Genomic DNA, 14,157 nt, shown 5'->3' on the forward strand with positions numbered 1-14,157 from the left:
TTAACTGAACCTCAAGGCATAGAGTATAAGTCTTTTAAAAAGATTTATTCATCCAGGACGTTTAGAGCCTTAAAGATGACACATATGCTAAGATGATCCCCATGTGAGTGGAAGCGACTTGAATAGGTGGCAATATATGTCAGGAAATTATCAATGCAATTTTCCGACAGACATTATAAGGCAAGGAAATGATACCTCAGACACCAGAGGGCATCCTGTAGTTTTTATGGAGAACATAAAATCTTTAATGGATAACGATCCAGAATCAGTTTAAACACAAATCCAGTTTGCAAAACGTACAGAGAGAAAAGAAAGGACGGAGGGAGAAAGCAAGATGATGCCTAATATGATATGTGGGGGAAAAAAACAACCTGGGAACTGAGCTGTCTGCAGTTTTCTGTTTACCAGCATTTGTCAATCAACACAAGACTGGACTTGGCCTGTCCTTGAGCTTGACGTTTGTTGAAAGGGAGGTGAGGGCTGAAATTATGAAAATAACAGTTTGACTCATTTGCATGAACCGTACTCAGTTTAATTGGCTCCATTTACACTTTTTTCAAGTGGCTACTCGACAAACTCAGTTTCGGATGACTGCATGAAAAACAACCAGGATTATCTCGTATTCAGGTTACAGAAAAGATTTCCTGGCTCACTTGAAAATGTTTGCTTGGAAACGTTCAGATCACACATTTTACTCACTGGGGCCACCATGATTTCTCTCCCACATTACAGAAGTCACTGTAGTATTTCTCAGCCAAAGTACGAGGGATGATCGCATAGAAAATGGATGGATGGATGCTTTATTTATGGAAACAAGGACACTCAGTCACAGGCTCATAACGATGACTGTAAATATCTTCACATCAATAACACCTCATGGCTCTTGGACGTATGAAGCAGAATGTCAGTGTCTATTGATCCTTGTCGAATCCCCTGTAAGTGCATTGATTGAAATTGTCAACATGGTTCATACATTATTTAAATAAAGCTAATAGAATATATTTTTGCTGACTTTTATTTTCTACGAGCTTGGTCAGTCATTTTAGGAGCATTTTTCTGAACTACCGTGTCACTGCACACGCTACCCAGTGGCCATCTCTCTATTAGGAACAAGATATTCGTGATATCAGCTTATTGTCCAGACAGTCTGAGGCTTTCTGAGCTTGATTTCTTCCTCCTAATCAAACCATTGTTCACTGCCGTTTGATAGCGCATGTTTATTCTGACGCACGTTGAGAAGGTAAGCCTTGTAATGATGCTAGATGCCACAAGCAGTGATGTCAAAGTATCACTTTATTTTTTACCACTGGCTCACCTCAAAGATATTGCATAATTTGGGCTACAAACTGTGAATTAAAGCTGCTGGTTTCTTGGCACATACAGTTTAAGACATTTAAAAAATAATTGGATGGTAATTCATTCAGAGTTCTTTGGCTCTCGAGCATCATGTTAAAAGACTAAGTAACCTGAAGTGTGCCTTTACATCCAATCATTTGTTTACTCCTCCTGTACTGATCAGTGCTCTGCAGTAACACAGAGAACACTGATTCCCCAGTGGAAAGTGTTTGATCTTCTCTCTGTACAGTCGCAATAAGTGGTTGGGGCGGGGGGGCTGAATCTCACAAAAGCACAATGAAAGCCTTTTAAGTACGACACAGCTGCTACACATGTGTATGCTCGAGTGGCCGTGTAACTGCTGTGCCTCAGTCATTTGTAGATATTTGGCTTCCTTTCTGTCACCTGCCTGGTGTTTTTAGGCTGCATTCAATAGCACGCATGCCAATTTCTGCGCGCATGTATTTTTAATGAGGGGTCATTTGAGCTTTCTGTAAATTGCCAGACTGCAAGCTCCTTGTAATAATTACCAATAATTACAGCGTTAGGAATGCAGTGCAACATCTAGACAGTGGAGATATAAGGAAGGAGGAAACTGTGTACTGCTGTATAATGTGTTTATTCCAGGGTTTTATGTGATGTATTATCCTGGTTGTGTTTGTAAACTACGTCATTGCTCATGATTACTGAGGGTCCTGTGGGTGTAAGCCCAGACAACAAGAACTCACAATGAATGTAACAGTGTGGCCATCGGTGCACAGAATTGCCAAGCGTGCGCGAATTTGACTAACAACACAATAATAAACTGGTTGGTTCACAGTGGCAGTTTATGGACAAAGCAACTACAGCCCCATTCTCCAAAAGACGAAGAGACAGAATCAATCTGTTACACTGAAAAGCAGCAGCAGGAACACACTGGTTTGTATTTAAAATGTGCGTCAGTCACTGCGCGTGGAGGATACGGGACAGCCAAAAACATTGGCAGACGCTCGCGAGCTGCTCGCACAGCACAGCTTGTGTCCGTTACTGCTGGTTGACATGTAAACCAACAAGAAGCAGGAGGAGTTCAGTGTACATCCAGTGTTTTAGAGTCAGTTTAACACTGAATATTGAGGGGAGAACATAAGCTTTCTTTTAGCTTTTCATTTATTAATTAATTAATTTAAGATGATGCAGCCCAATGTGAACGTTTTATATCTTTATGTACCATCAAAAAGTGAAATTGCAATTGCCAAATTTATGGCCAACTTAATAATTACCTACCAAATATTCCAGCATGTCTCAATCTTTGAACCAAGAGCTACTAAATTAACAGGTAGCACCACTGTCAGTGAATGAGTTAGTAGTATTAGTAACGCTGCACACTTCACGTACAAAACCTTTTTGCTTTATACCACTGAATAAGAAAGACTCCGGATGATATGTTTGACAGCCACATGCTCTCATGTATTAAAATGTCAGTGTATCAGTTTAAGACCAAACAGACACCTTCAATCATAAATCAAAAATATAAACCAGTCAAGAGGAGGTGGATTGAGCAGGGTGACGTGCTGTAATTGAGGCTTAAATTCATGTTTCGAAATAGCAGTAGCAATTTGCCGATGCTTTGATGTCCATCACTTTTACCTGTTGGCTATTAATATCTTTAACTTGTTTTCTGGAGTCACTTATTAGCTGTTTGCCAGTCTTTGTGAGTAGCTTCACCATGACATAATGTCCTCCCTCCTCTGTCATTTCTGCAGGAGTCTCCTGTTTAAACTGATATGGCTGCTGCACTTTGGAAGCCTAAATCACTGGACTTGGGCCTGTGGATCTTCCTCCTGCTCCTCAACCTCCTTCCTGAAGCCAGGTACAACAACGTACTGCATATCACCTCTCAGTCTCACTCTTCCTCTGTTTTCTGTTTAACGTCTTCCTTCCTGTGGACCCATTTCATTCCCCAGACTCAGTCCCTCCTGTATTAATCAGGCTCACTGCTGCAGCAGACACTGTAATCTAACCAACACCATTAGAAGCAAAAGTTAATCTATATTGTAAGCTGAGAAAAAGCAAGAAATGTTTTTTGTTATTACACAGTGAGATGGTCTCAGCTGTGACTGTCAGTTTGGCAAATGAAATGAGCAGATCTCTATAATGGTGTTGACAAAACAACTGCAGGACTGTCTAGGAAAACCTTTAGCATTGGATGATCAAGGAAAGAATATTCTTCATTTTTTCTCCTGCACCATCAGTGGTATATACTTTTTGCACCCAAGGACTTCCTGGACAACATTGTGACTTTCACCTTGTCCTAAATTAGGCCGAAACATGAACATAAAGTGAACTTATCCTCTCATCTAAATGTAGCTCTCCTCAGCTGTGGTCTAAATTTCACTGACTGGTGAATTAATTTGCATTGTGCAGCACACCACGGCTATGATTGTCCATTCACAGCATTTTCACTCCTGCATCCTGTGCACATTTTTCAGTTTGTGGGTTAAGAGTCAGCAATAAAAAAAAAAAAGAAGCCAGGATGTCTAGAAGTCATTCTAATCACACTCCTTGTAATTTCAAGCGAAGAGATTGCACAGGTTGCCATGTTAGCATTGTTGATAAGGTAGGATGTTATGGCAGGGAGATGCGGCGGAGTGTAAATCACTTTAAGATTTTGCATGCTAGGAAAGGCTCACCGAACCAGGGAGAAAGCAGGCTGGGGAAAGAAATCAGAACAGTGTGACAGGGATTAGCCCAGTTTGCTTTGTCATTGTGCCACTTGGCTCTCCTTGCCTATTAGGAGCACACAGCACTTGTAATTACATATATTAAATAGAAATGTGTGGCCAGGAGAAGGTGCTGGCCAAACCTGGCAAGAGATCTTTAACAACATGTGTTTTGACTTATTGTACCTTTCCAATTCAAGGACATGGTGCATGTTCAACTGAACAACTTGGGGACAAACCTGCACCCCTGTCTACATACAGTGATCTACCATTGGTCTGAGGCTGTTTTTCATGGTTTGGGCTAGACCCCTTAGTTCCAATGAAGGAAAATCTTAATGCTACAGCACACAGTGATATTTTAGTCACATAGTTTGCTTCCAACTGTGTTTCAACAGTTTGTGGGAGACCCTTTCCTGTTTCAACCAGACAATGCCCCCATGCACCAGTCCATAAAGAAATGGTTTTCCCAGTTTAGTGTGGAAGAACTTGACAAGCCTGCTCAGAGCCCTGACTTCAACCCCATCCAACACCTTCAGGATGAATTGAAACGCTGACTCTGAGCCAGGGCTTATCACCCAACATCAGTGGCTGACCTCACTAATGCTCTAGGGGCTAAATGGGAGCAAATCCCTGCAGCCAGGTCCCAACATTTTGTGGGAAGCTTTCCTAGAGGAGTGGAGACTGTTGTAGCAGCATATTAATGCCCATGGTGTTAGAATGAGGTATAATGTTCAGTGTCCACATCTATCTAGATCAGAGGTTTTCAAACTGTGAGACACTCCTCCGTAGGGTGGTGCGAGTTGAAGGGTTGGCGTTGAGCTGCAATTTGCGTCAAAATTAGTCCTCCCTCTTGGAGTCATCACTCAGTCATATCTAAACACACAGACATGATATACATATTTTTTGATTCAGTGTGACATACACTTTCTGGGGATATTATCTCAGCTAAATCCACATAGAAATTATAGAAAAAAGATGCTCCTTATAACTCCAGAATTTAACTGAGAATCAATGTGTTTTTCAGTTTTCTTCAGTATCAAAGTAATCCGGTGATCCTGCAAACAGGAATTTCTAATAGCTAATTCGGCATACTTTTAATGGTTCCAAATTGACAAAATGTAAACAGATCTAGATAAATTTAGGGTAAAGACCATAAAGATATAGCTAAAATTCACACTAAACGTTAAACCATTGTAGCTGAAAACTGTCCATTCAAAACATTTTGTTTCTCGTCATAAATGACAAATCCCTGTCCAAACCTTTACTTTCACCTTGTTCTTTAAAACAAAAAAATAGGGAACAGATAATTAATATACTCATAGTTATACAATTGCAAAAGTACTGGAAGCCTGCCCTTGGTTTGATTATGCAGCATGAGGCCAGAGAAGAAGATTGAAGGTAGAATTATTGGCATGAGTTTTCAGGATGTTAAAAAAAATATGGAAAAATCATTAGATGTTATGAGAGCAGTGGGTTAATAATGGAAATGTGTGAAATGTTGACATATTCAGGAACAGAAAATTGTTATCACACCCTTTACAGCAGGGCCCAAGCAGTCAATGCAATTCATTATGCATGGACCTAACAGCACGTGACAAGGATTTTCACAAATGTTAATCTTTCTGCAATTACTTGAGACATGATGTAGTGCACATATGCAAAGCCCTTGCACAGCAGTCTTTACTTAACACATTTTATTCAGTTTAACCTGTACTAAATGAGGCTTTACTTTAGTTCATTTGAGGGAAGACATTATTATACGTTGCCTCACGAGAAATCAAACCTGAACCAAAAATGAAATTTCTCTTGAAATTTGCATCTGAAAGTGAAAGTATATGTTAATTGTCCATCAAAGTTCAAGTTGCTGGAGTTTAGAAATAATCCTCAGAACATCAGCGCACACATCCTCACAGAATATCTGCGTATCAGCAGAGCTGTTTCTCTCTGAAAACTGCCACCTCCCTGATGCCCACTGATGCTATCGGCAGGCTCCAAATCGGCTTTACTGCAGTTGAGGCAGGAGACTTTCCTAATGGATTAAGGTGTAACAGACAAATCCTCTATATAGGGGTCTGTCATTCTGCACAGCACCAAATTTCCTCATTTCCCGCAGACTGAAATACAGGGATGATTAAGCTATTATTCCTAGGAATCCATGTATTACATATGAATGAGAAGGCTGTGTTTATTTCCATTCACCGAATGTGCGAAAGTCCCATGGATGACAATGAGGCTGCCACGGTTGCTTGGTAGTTGCTAGAACACAACCCCTGCCGACCAGACTATAAAACCCCGCCTACTCAGTACTGGCACATGTTTTTGCCTTCTTTTCCTTGGTGGATGGTGGATATTCAACAACGTGTTGCTGTGTGTGAATGTCTACCCACGCTGCCCATTCCGCCATCAGTAAAAGATGTTAACTGCATCAGACGCCTCGACCTGAGTTATTTCCACTAGCCAGTCGAGCTGCTGATCTGTACCCTGAGAGTGCACCTAATCCTAGAAAGAAGGAGCAGCGCACAACCACCTGCTATCTCAACACCAATCACTTCCTCAGTGGCAGGTGTTGCCCACCTATGCACTGGAGCGACATATGCAGGACAGCAAAGTAGGCAATGAAGAATTTTTTCCATCCAACAGGCCTTATATTTTGGGACAGCGACAGCGACTGAAGCCTGGGACCTGGTGAACAAGATGAGGGAACTGCTTTCTATTAGCAAAACAGCGAGCTGTGGCTTTCTGAGGAAAGCCCCAACCTCCAGGAACGTACCTTGTGCCTGCGCTACGATTGTTGTATGAGACACCCTAGGGTACAAGAGTCGAATCTTGGAATCTTCCCTGCCCACCTTGAGACAAATATACAAGGTGCTTGCTTCCCAATAAGATCCACTGGGTCACCTACTTCCATACACTACCCGCGTCAAGGTTTTAGTACAAGATCTTTGGAAGACCTACTGGAAACATGGCAAACATGGGAAATCGAGCTACATGACCTGAACAAAGTGGAGATTCCTCTGTGCTACAACCCTCAGTGCTAAGACATGGCTCCAGATCCAGATCCAATTACGCACAATATCCTACTGATGGGCTGCGGATCATTTCTCGGTCAACTTTGTCAGGAATTACCTAACTGACTTGCAAGTGCTAAAGAAGGGGAAGAAGGATGAAGGAAAAAGGCAATCAGTCAGTTGGTTCTTATTATTGATCCTCAAAATCCTCAAGCATTCTGGCCTGTAGGAAGAGTATCAAACATCTTTCCTGGAGATGATGGATGCGTCTGATCAGCAGCCAACCCAAGACAAGGAATATGTACGACCTGTTGCCTGGTTGATTAGACTCCCTGCCAAAAAGGAAGATGGTGAGGATGTATCTACTTAGTCTATATACTGATGGACCTTCTGTTGTGTGTACAAAGCTACAACTGCTAACTTTGGGGAAGGCTGTGCAAAACTCCCATAGATGAGGCTACCATTGTTGCTTGGTAGTTGCTAGGACACAGCATCTGCATACCAGACTATGAAACCCTGTCTACTCACTGAGTGGCACATGTTGTCAGTTCATACACTACCTATTTTACAATCAGTAAAAGATGTAAACTGCATCAGACGCCTCAACCTGAGTTATTTCCACTCAACGTCAGTGCTTTAGGTCTCCACAATACTCTCTAACCAGGGTAATATCTGAAGGGTTACTCAGCCAGCCAAATTAATAGCGAAGTAATAGCGAAGGTCTTTCAATCCATCAGCTCGTTTCACTTCCAACCCCCTGCCCTCCCCTTATACAGTCAACACTTAACAAGTGTGGACACTCAGGCCGTCTTGTTGTCTATTTTGTTTGTAATCTATTGCCAAGCTGCTGGCTAACGTGGCACATAATCAATAGCTATAAGGATGAGAGTGCTATAAGTACACTTTGCCTATGGATTGATTCTGAAGTTGCCCAGCCTCCACTCGCTTTCTCACCCAATCTCACATGAATTATTCACAGCATGGCAGAGAAGGGCATCACTTTGTGATGTGACCTGGTCAACAGATAACATTTTGTTTCGGTAGCGTTGTCAAGGTTAATGTGTCACAGGTCCGGACAAGGGTAATGTATTCATGGCTGAACCACTTTGCTGATTGAATGACCAGGCAAATAGTTTCTACTCCAAAAGAGTGCCAAAAGAAAAGAAAGTCAAAGGTAATGTTTAATCAGAAATCATCTGTGAATATATAACTCCTGCTTTACTTAACTGACAACAAAACAACAATTATATGCAGCCATTTTTTTTTCGTTAAAGAAAAAATCAACAGGATTATATTTTACGAGTTGACCTGATTTTACTGGTGAGGGTCACAGTGGACTCAAATCCTCTTTTCAATTGAGTCCATGGGCATAGAACAGCAAGACCGGTCAAGCATCTGTTATATTCATCAATAGCATTGGAGAACTGCATGCACACACAATTAGTGCAAGTATAGTAGGTCAAAGTGGTGCCAGAAACTAGCTCTATAAGATCTAATGGATGATCATAAGAGGTTTAGAGGTTAAGGGTCTTATTGCTTGTGTTTGTCCTGCTGGAGAGTGTCTGCAAGCCTATTAAACTTATGAGTAAAATTATCTCAACTGATGGGAATGCTGGCCAAAACCTTGAAAATAAGACCGAGATTAATTAAAAAAGGAATAAAGAAAAACTGTTTTTTTTTCCTTTTTCCCATGTCTTTAATTCTTTTGAAGTTTTATTGATCTGTTTTGTAATTACATTGCGCTAGCGCCTGTCAATATTCTATTAATATAGTAACTGACTTAGGGCCTGTGTCCACATAGCGTTTTTTTCAGGAGAAAAGCGCTGGCAGAAGCGCTTGTGCTGCGCGTCGGTTTTGTTTCTATGACAACAATATCTTCACTCTAGTTAAAGGGTTTACTACACGGCTAACAACAATCAAACAACGCGTAGGGTGATAAAAGCACTCACACTCAACAGCAACGTTCAGTTTCCAGTCGATCTACACCTACAAATGGGCTCTTCTGTCTCTGTCTCTCCAGCACCTTCCTGCAAAGTTCAGAGATTTTCAACTCAACAAGCTTGATTTTCTAGAGTACGTGCATACTAACTGTAAACAACTAGAGAAATAATGCAAGTAGCAACAGGAGTGTCATGTTAAACTACTGTCCTTCCAACATCCTAAAATCTTTAAAAATGTCATTCACCTGGGCCCTCATTACTTTTGAGTTTCAGTCAATTTTCTATTTATATAATAAGCATCTGGCCAATGATCATCACAGTAACCAATTAGCGGACAACCCCAGCAGGCATGAATCAAACTGAGGCTGGAATGGATTTCCCAGAAGGTGTCTGCACAGCTGCACACTGACCACTCAGTGCTGGAAAATACACAAATGCTGAACTAATGTCTGGTGCCTCTCAGAATGGACCCTCAAGACGTTACCAATCCATGAAATTGTTAGATTAAATAGCATTTTTTGTTTGCTCAAGCAGTATCTTTTGCATGTTTATATTGTTTATTTCAGGGGTTTTTTCCTCGAGGAAATAGCTCTGACTCACCTTCCATGGAGCATTGTCTATGAAACACAATCATTTCAGTACATCCCATATCCTTCGCCACCAGCAACATCCACCCCCGACTCCCTCTGAAGTTGAATCTGTGTCTGAGGTAACGCTATGGATAAACAGCCCATTCAATACAGATTAAAATCCTTACACCTAACTGTGCCTTTGAAAATGTTGCACAGACTGACTCAAAGTGTTGTGAACAAAGAGTTTGTAATGGCTTTTCATGGAAAATGTAGGTGTACAATTAAACAAGGAATATAAATCTACTTTCCTGTCTGATTTATTGTGGCAATTGGGTTTTAAATAGAGTTGTTTCATAGAGTTATACATGTAAAACGTTTGTGTTGCTGTTGGCAAATTAACACTCATTTGTGATTAGAAACTCAAAGCAGGTGAGAGGTTTCCTCTAATGCTGACTGCATGGACATTTTCTGTTGCTCATAGATACATAGAAGAATCCTCCCTGTCATGGACTAAAAACTATCTGCCAAAAGTTAAGTCATAAAATGTGAAGACACAGAAGCTGTGCAGTAAAGAACGCAATATCACACAAACCAGCTGTATTGCACATTTTAACGACTCTAAAACTATGTTAGACTTCTTTGGCAGTTTATCAAATAGCTTTTAAATCGTAATAATAGGGTGGATGGTTATGGTTCTCCAGCCTGTGCTTTTTTAAATCAAATGTTTGGCAGAGTCAAGATAGACAGTAGGAAACAAAATCACAGAATCAAGGTAACCACAATATCTGTGGATCTGAATTGCCACGAGTTAAGCTGATTATCATTTTATCTGCAAATGTCTATCAGCTAGTGTATCCTTTTAATATTGTGATTGTTTAATCGATCATAGTGGTGGATTTACAGAATCAATAATGTTAAACTGGTAATGAGTAACTATGAGTAATTCCCCTTTGTTAGTTCTGTTAGTTTGTGTTATTGTAAATAGAGTTTATCCTTTCTACTCACAAACATTTGGTTTGTGGTTTATGATCCAAAGAATCCATGCAGCTCACTTGCAGCTTGTTCTAACAGCAGTTAAAGAGGGAAAAGTGGAACAAAGTCTGGAACAAGATGAACGCAAAGTAAGCAGGAGGCCAAAGGAGCAGCCTTGTGATAACGGCAAATTTCATTCCAGATCAGATTTAATTTAGTCAGAACTGTGATAAAACACACAAAAACCTCAGTACAAGGACGCGTACCGCTTTTTAGATTCATTATTTTGTCTGTTTCTTCAGTGTGTTGAATAAAGAGAGAAAAGACTATTCCTGTTCAACTTTTGTTTAAGGTATCCAACAACTGTAGAAATTGGTCAGTGCGTTTGATTGTGTACTGAAAACAACTTGGAGGATTACTAACAATGTTTAACCTTTCCAGCGCAAGGAAAAATACCACATATCCAGCATTACTCTTTTCTTTTTAAATCACTATGGATGCATTCTTCAGCACACCAGGAGAGGCTTAGAAGAAAAAGAGAAATCTCAAGGTATTTATTTTTTTGTCCCCCTCAACAGAGAGGGAATAATGACTGCACGATATACTACAAAAGAAAAAAAAGAAAAACAGAATGTGCTTCAATTGATCATATTATGCTTATCTGCATCCAAATATATTTCATTTCAAACTTTTTTGAAAGTTCAATTTTCCAAACATAAACTCTGGATGGTTTTACTGCCCTGTCTGTTGAACCAGTGGCAGTAACATTCATTCATGTCATGTTATCATAATGGCAGAACACTAGCAGGAAAAGATTTATTACACTGGTTTGGGGACAGTTAGACTTGGCACTTAAACCCATCGACCACGAACAAAAGATGATGCGGCAGACATAAAATCTGGGAGCTTGTGTCAGTTTTGTTCTAGTGTTGGCTGCAGTCCAGTAATTAGCTGCAGGTGAAAACTGTCATTTATGGATTACTTTTAAAATGACTTACGACTGTATAAATTGGCAAGATATACAGTTTTATATCTACATTATGGGCTCAGCATCTTCACATATTGTTTACTTTCACTGAGACCAAGTGTGTTTACATACACTTAACTCTTCAAGCTGTACAGTGGGAGGCTACTGTAGATTGGGCCTACTAATAAAGACGTCTACCTACTACTGACTAATAGGAACCAGCAGTGCTGCTGTTAGATTGCACTGTGATAGCACCTCCTTCACAGTTTTTGTTGTACTGTAGCTCTACCAGCTTCCTCGGAGGTGTCACAAGCAGTGGTGTGATGTGCCCCACAGGGTTGTCATGTAGGTGTCTTTCCAGAAGCGGCAGTGATTACAATGTTGCCTGGAAGCTTTTGACAGTGTCTCAGGTGTGAGATAGTTTATAGACCAGTTTATCCTGGTTTACAGTCCACTTGGCCCCTTGCTTTCCTCCTCTGGAGCCACAAAAACACCAAGTTCTCCACTGTGAGACTTCATTGATAATGAAATGAATCGCTAGTTGCCACCCTAATTTCTGTACTGTACATTCCCATCACAGGAGTAGGTCACTCCAGCATCAAGTGCTAAGCACTTTCTCCCACCAAGTACCAAATATGTTATCTCATCACAAATTAGCAGATTTTTAGCAAACATTACAGATCACATTGTTTATACTAATATCAAGCTAAGATCCCATTATGTTAAATCTATTCCCTAACTTGGTCCGAGTACTGTAGTTGTGTGGCTGTGTGTACAGAAGGTCATCTGAATGTCCTTAATGTCGCAGCGTGGTCGGCATGCTGAACGGACTGCTGTGAATGACACAGGTTGCCGAGGACAAGCTTTTACTGCAGAGGCTATTTTGGCAACACCTCACAATGACTGAAGGGTGAAATTTAATGTAAACTAGTAAATGTTTATGAAAGGCTTTTTTACCCTCGTATTCATACGCTGATAAAAACCACTTCCATATATCACATCTTACCTATGCACTAGTCCAGCAGAATGAGTAACATTCAGATATCTCAATTTGTTGGAAATATAGTCATTTTCTGCTGGAGTCAGCAAAAAAGAGAGAGAGAGAGAAATCAAGTTGAAAGGAGCAGAGCGATCAGAGATGAGGAGAGAGAACATGTGTCAGCGAGATGGAAAACGATGAAAGGATAACACTGCTGTCAAGGATGCGAGTAATGAGAAAGAGGAGCTCCAATATTTTCAGCCTCCTGTTTCACAGAGGACCCAACACTGTCACATACCCTGCCCAGTCAGACGGGGATCCATATGCCGGCTGCAAAACGTGCGAAACACTGTTATATGTGTCCTTTACCTGTGGCTTCGGGATCACTAAATCAAGGCAATTTAGGCAATATAAAAAGAAATATACGCACACTCCCTGGTTGGGAATTACATGGAGTGTAGTATGGCCTGTGCAGCCAGGATTTATGTATTGGCCTGTTACAATAAACTCGGCACGGCCCTATTTGATGTATTGGATTGTTTGTTCCCCTTCCTCTAGCTGTAATAATGCTGTATTCTTTGGAAATTGTAATGAGATTTTGAATTTAAAATGGGGAATGTCAGCCTCAAGATCATCAGCTCTTGAGTTGTTTTTAATCTAGCTTTCCCGGGGCTTTATGGGAAATTATTTACCACTATGAACTCGTCTACAGGTCCTGTCCTCCTCCATGAAAAATCTTTTTAAGAGTCAGGTTTTACAGCACTGCATAGCATGGAGTGCTACGGAGCATGCTAACAGTTATTCATGATCTCTTCATTGCTGCTGATGCAGGTGATTTAGCCGCTTTATTTAATCCCTGTAGATATCAGTGCCGCATGTGACACGAGAGCCGTGGCTTTCTTCTAAAACCGCCTCGGAAAGTAGGTTGATGTCACAAACGTTGATATCACGCGCTTCAGATCATATCTTTATGTTAGATAATTTCCTGCTGCTGTAGGGAGGGTGTTGTCCTATCCAGCATATTTCTTTGTGGTGCTGCATTTTCCAAATAAAATATCTGCAAAATGTATGTCTCTTATCACTGTTGCATGATTTTTAAAGTGGATTTGTTACTTTAAATGAAATGTTACATTAATTCAATCGCAGTAACACCTTGCAGTGGATCTACACATTAAGCCTGGATTGCCTTTTCAAATCGGATTAGGTTGAAATAATTGTTTACAATGTTGTGATGGAAATACTGAACTTAGCCGCCCTAGCTCTCATTATATTTTAAATAACATTTCTCCAGTTTTTTTTTTTGTATGTACTCTAAGCTTTTCAGACGACTGGTCAGCTTTCGTTTTGCAGCCTGAACAGACCGGAAAGACATCTCCCTGCCCTCTCTCTGGCCTTGGTTGTCATGGCAGTGAATTAAAGCTAGTTAAAGATCAAGGACAACAAGACAGGCGAAAACTGTTAAAATCCAAGATCAAGTAAGGCAGAGGCTTTTACAGCGATGGACTGGGGAATTGAGACTGTGTGTGGGAGGAGACAGGATGAATGCATGGAAAGAGGAGCACAGTGCTAGAAAGGATGGACCAGTGTTGTTTAACTGAAGACAAGAATATGCACCAAATGATACTGTACATGTAAAAACAGCTTGACGTTTGAGTGGATTTATCTCAAAATGCAGTATTAAATGT

General features: G+C 40.6%; 1 protein-coding gene across 1 annotated transcript in view; it reads left to right on the forward strand.

Annotated features, from left to right (window-relative positions):
* The first annotated feature begins 3,098 nt into the window (after positions 1-3,098).
* The window catches only part of gabra3 (gamma-aminobutyric acid type A receptor subunit alpha3), a 53,182-nt gene continuing 42,123 nt past the window's right edge, over positions 3,099-14,157 (forward strand). The window contains exon 1 of the mRNA XM_070916691.1: positions 3,099-3,184. Coding sequence (XP_070772792.1) covers positions 3,099-3,184 — 86 coding nt within the window. The remainder of the gene's footprint in view (positions 3,185-14,157) is intronic.

Source organism: Enoplosus armatus, chromosome 13 (genome assembly GCF_043641665.1).
Source record: "Enoplosus armatus isolate fEnoArm2 chromosome 13, fEnoArm2.hap1, whole genome shotgun sequence".
NCBI lineage: Eukaryota > Metazoa > Chordata > Actinopteri > Centrarchiformes > Enoplosidae > Enoplosus > Enoplosus armatus.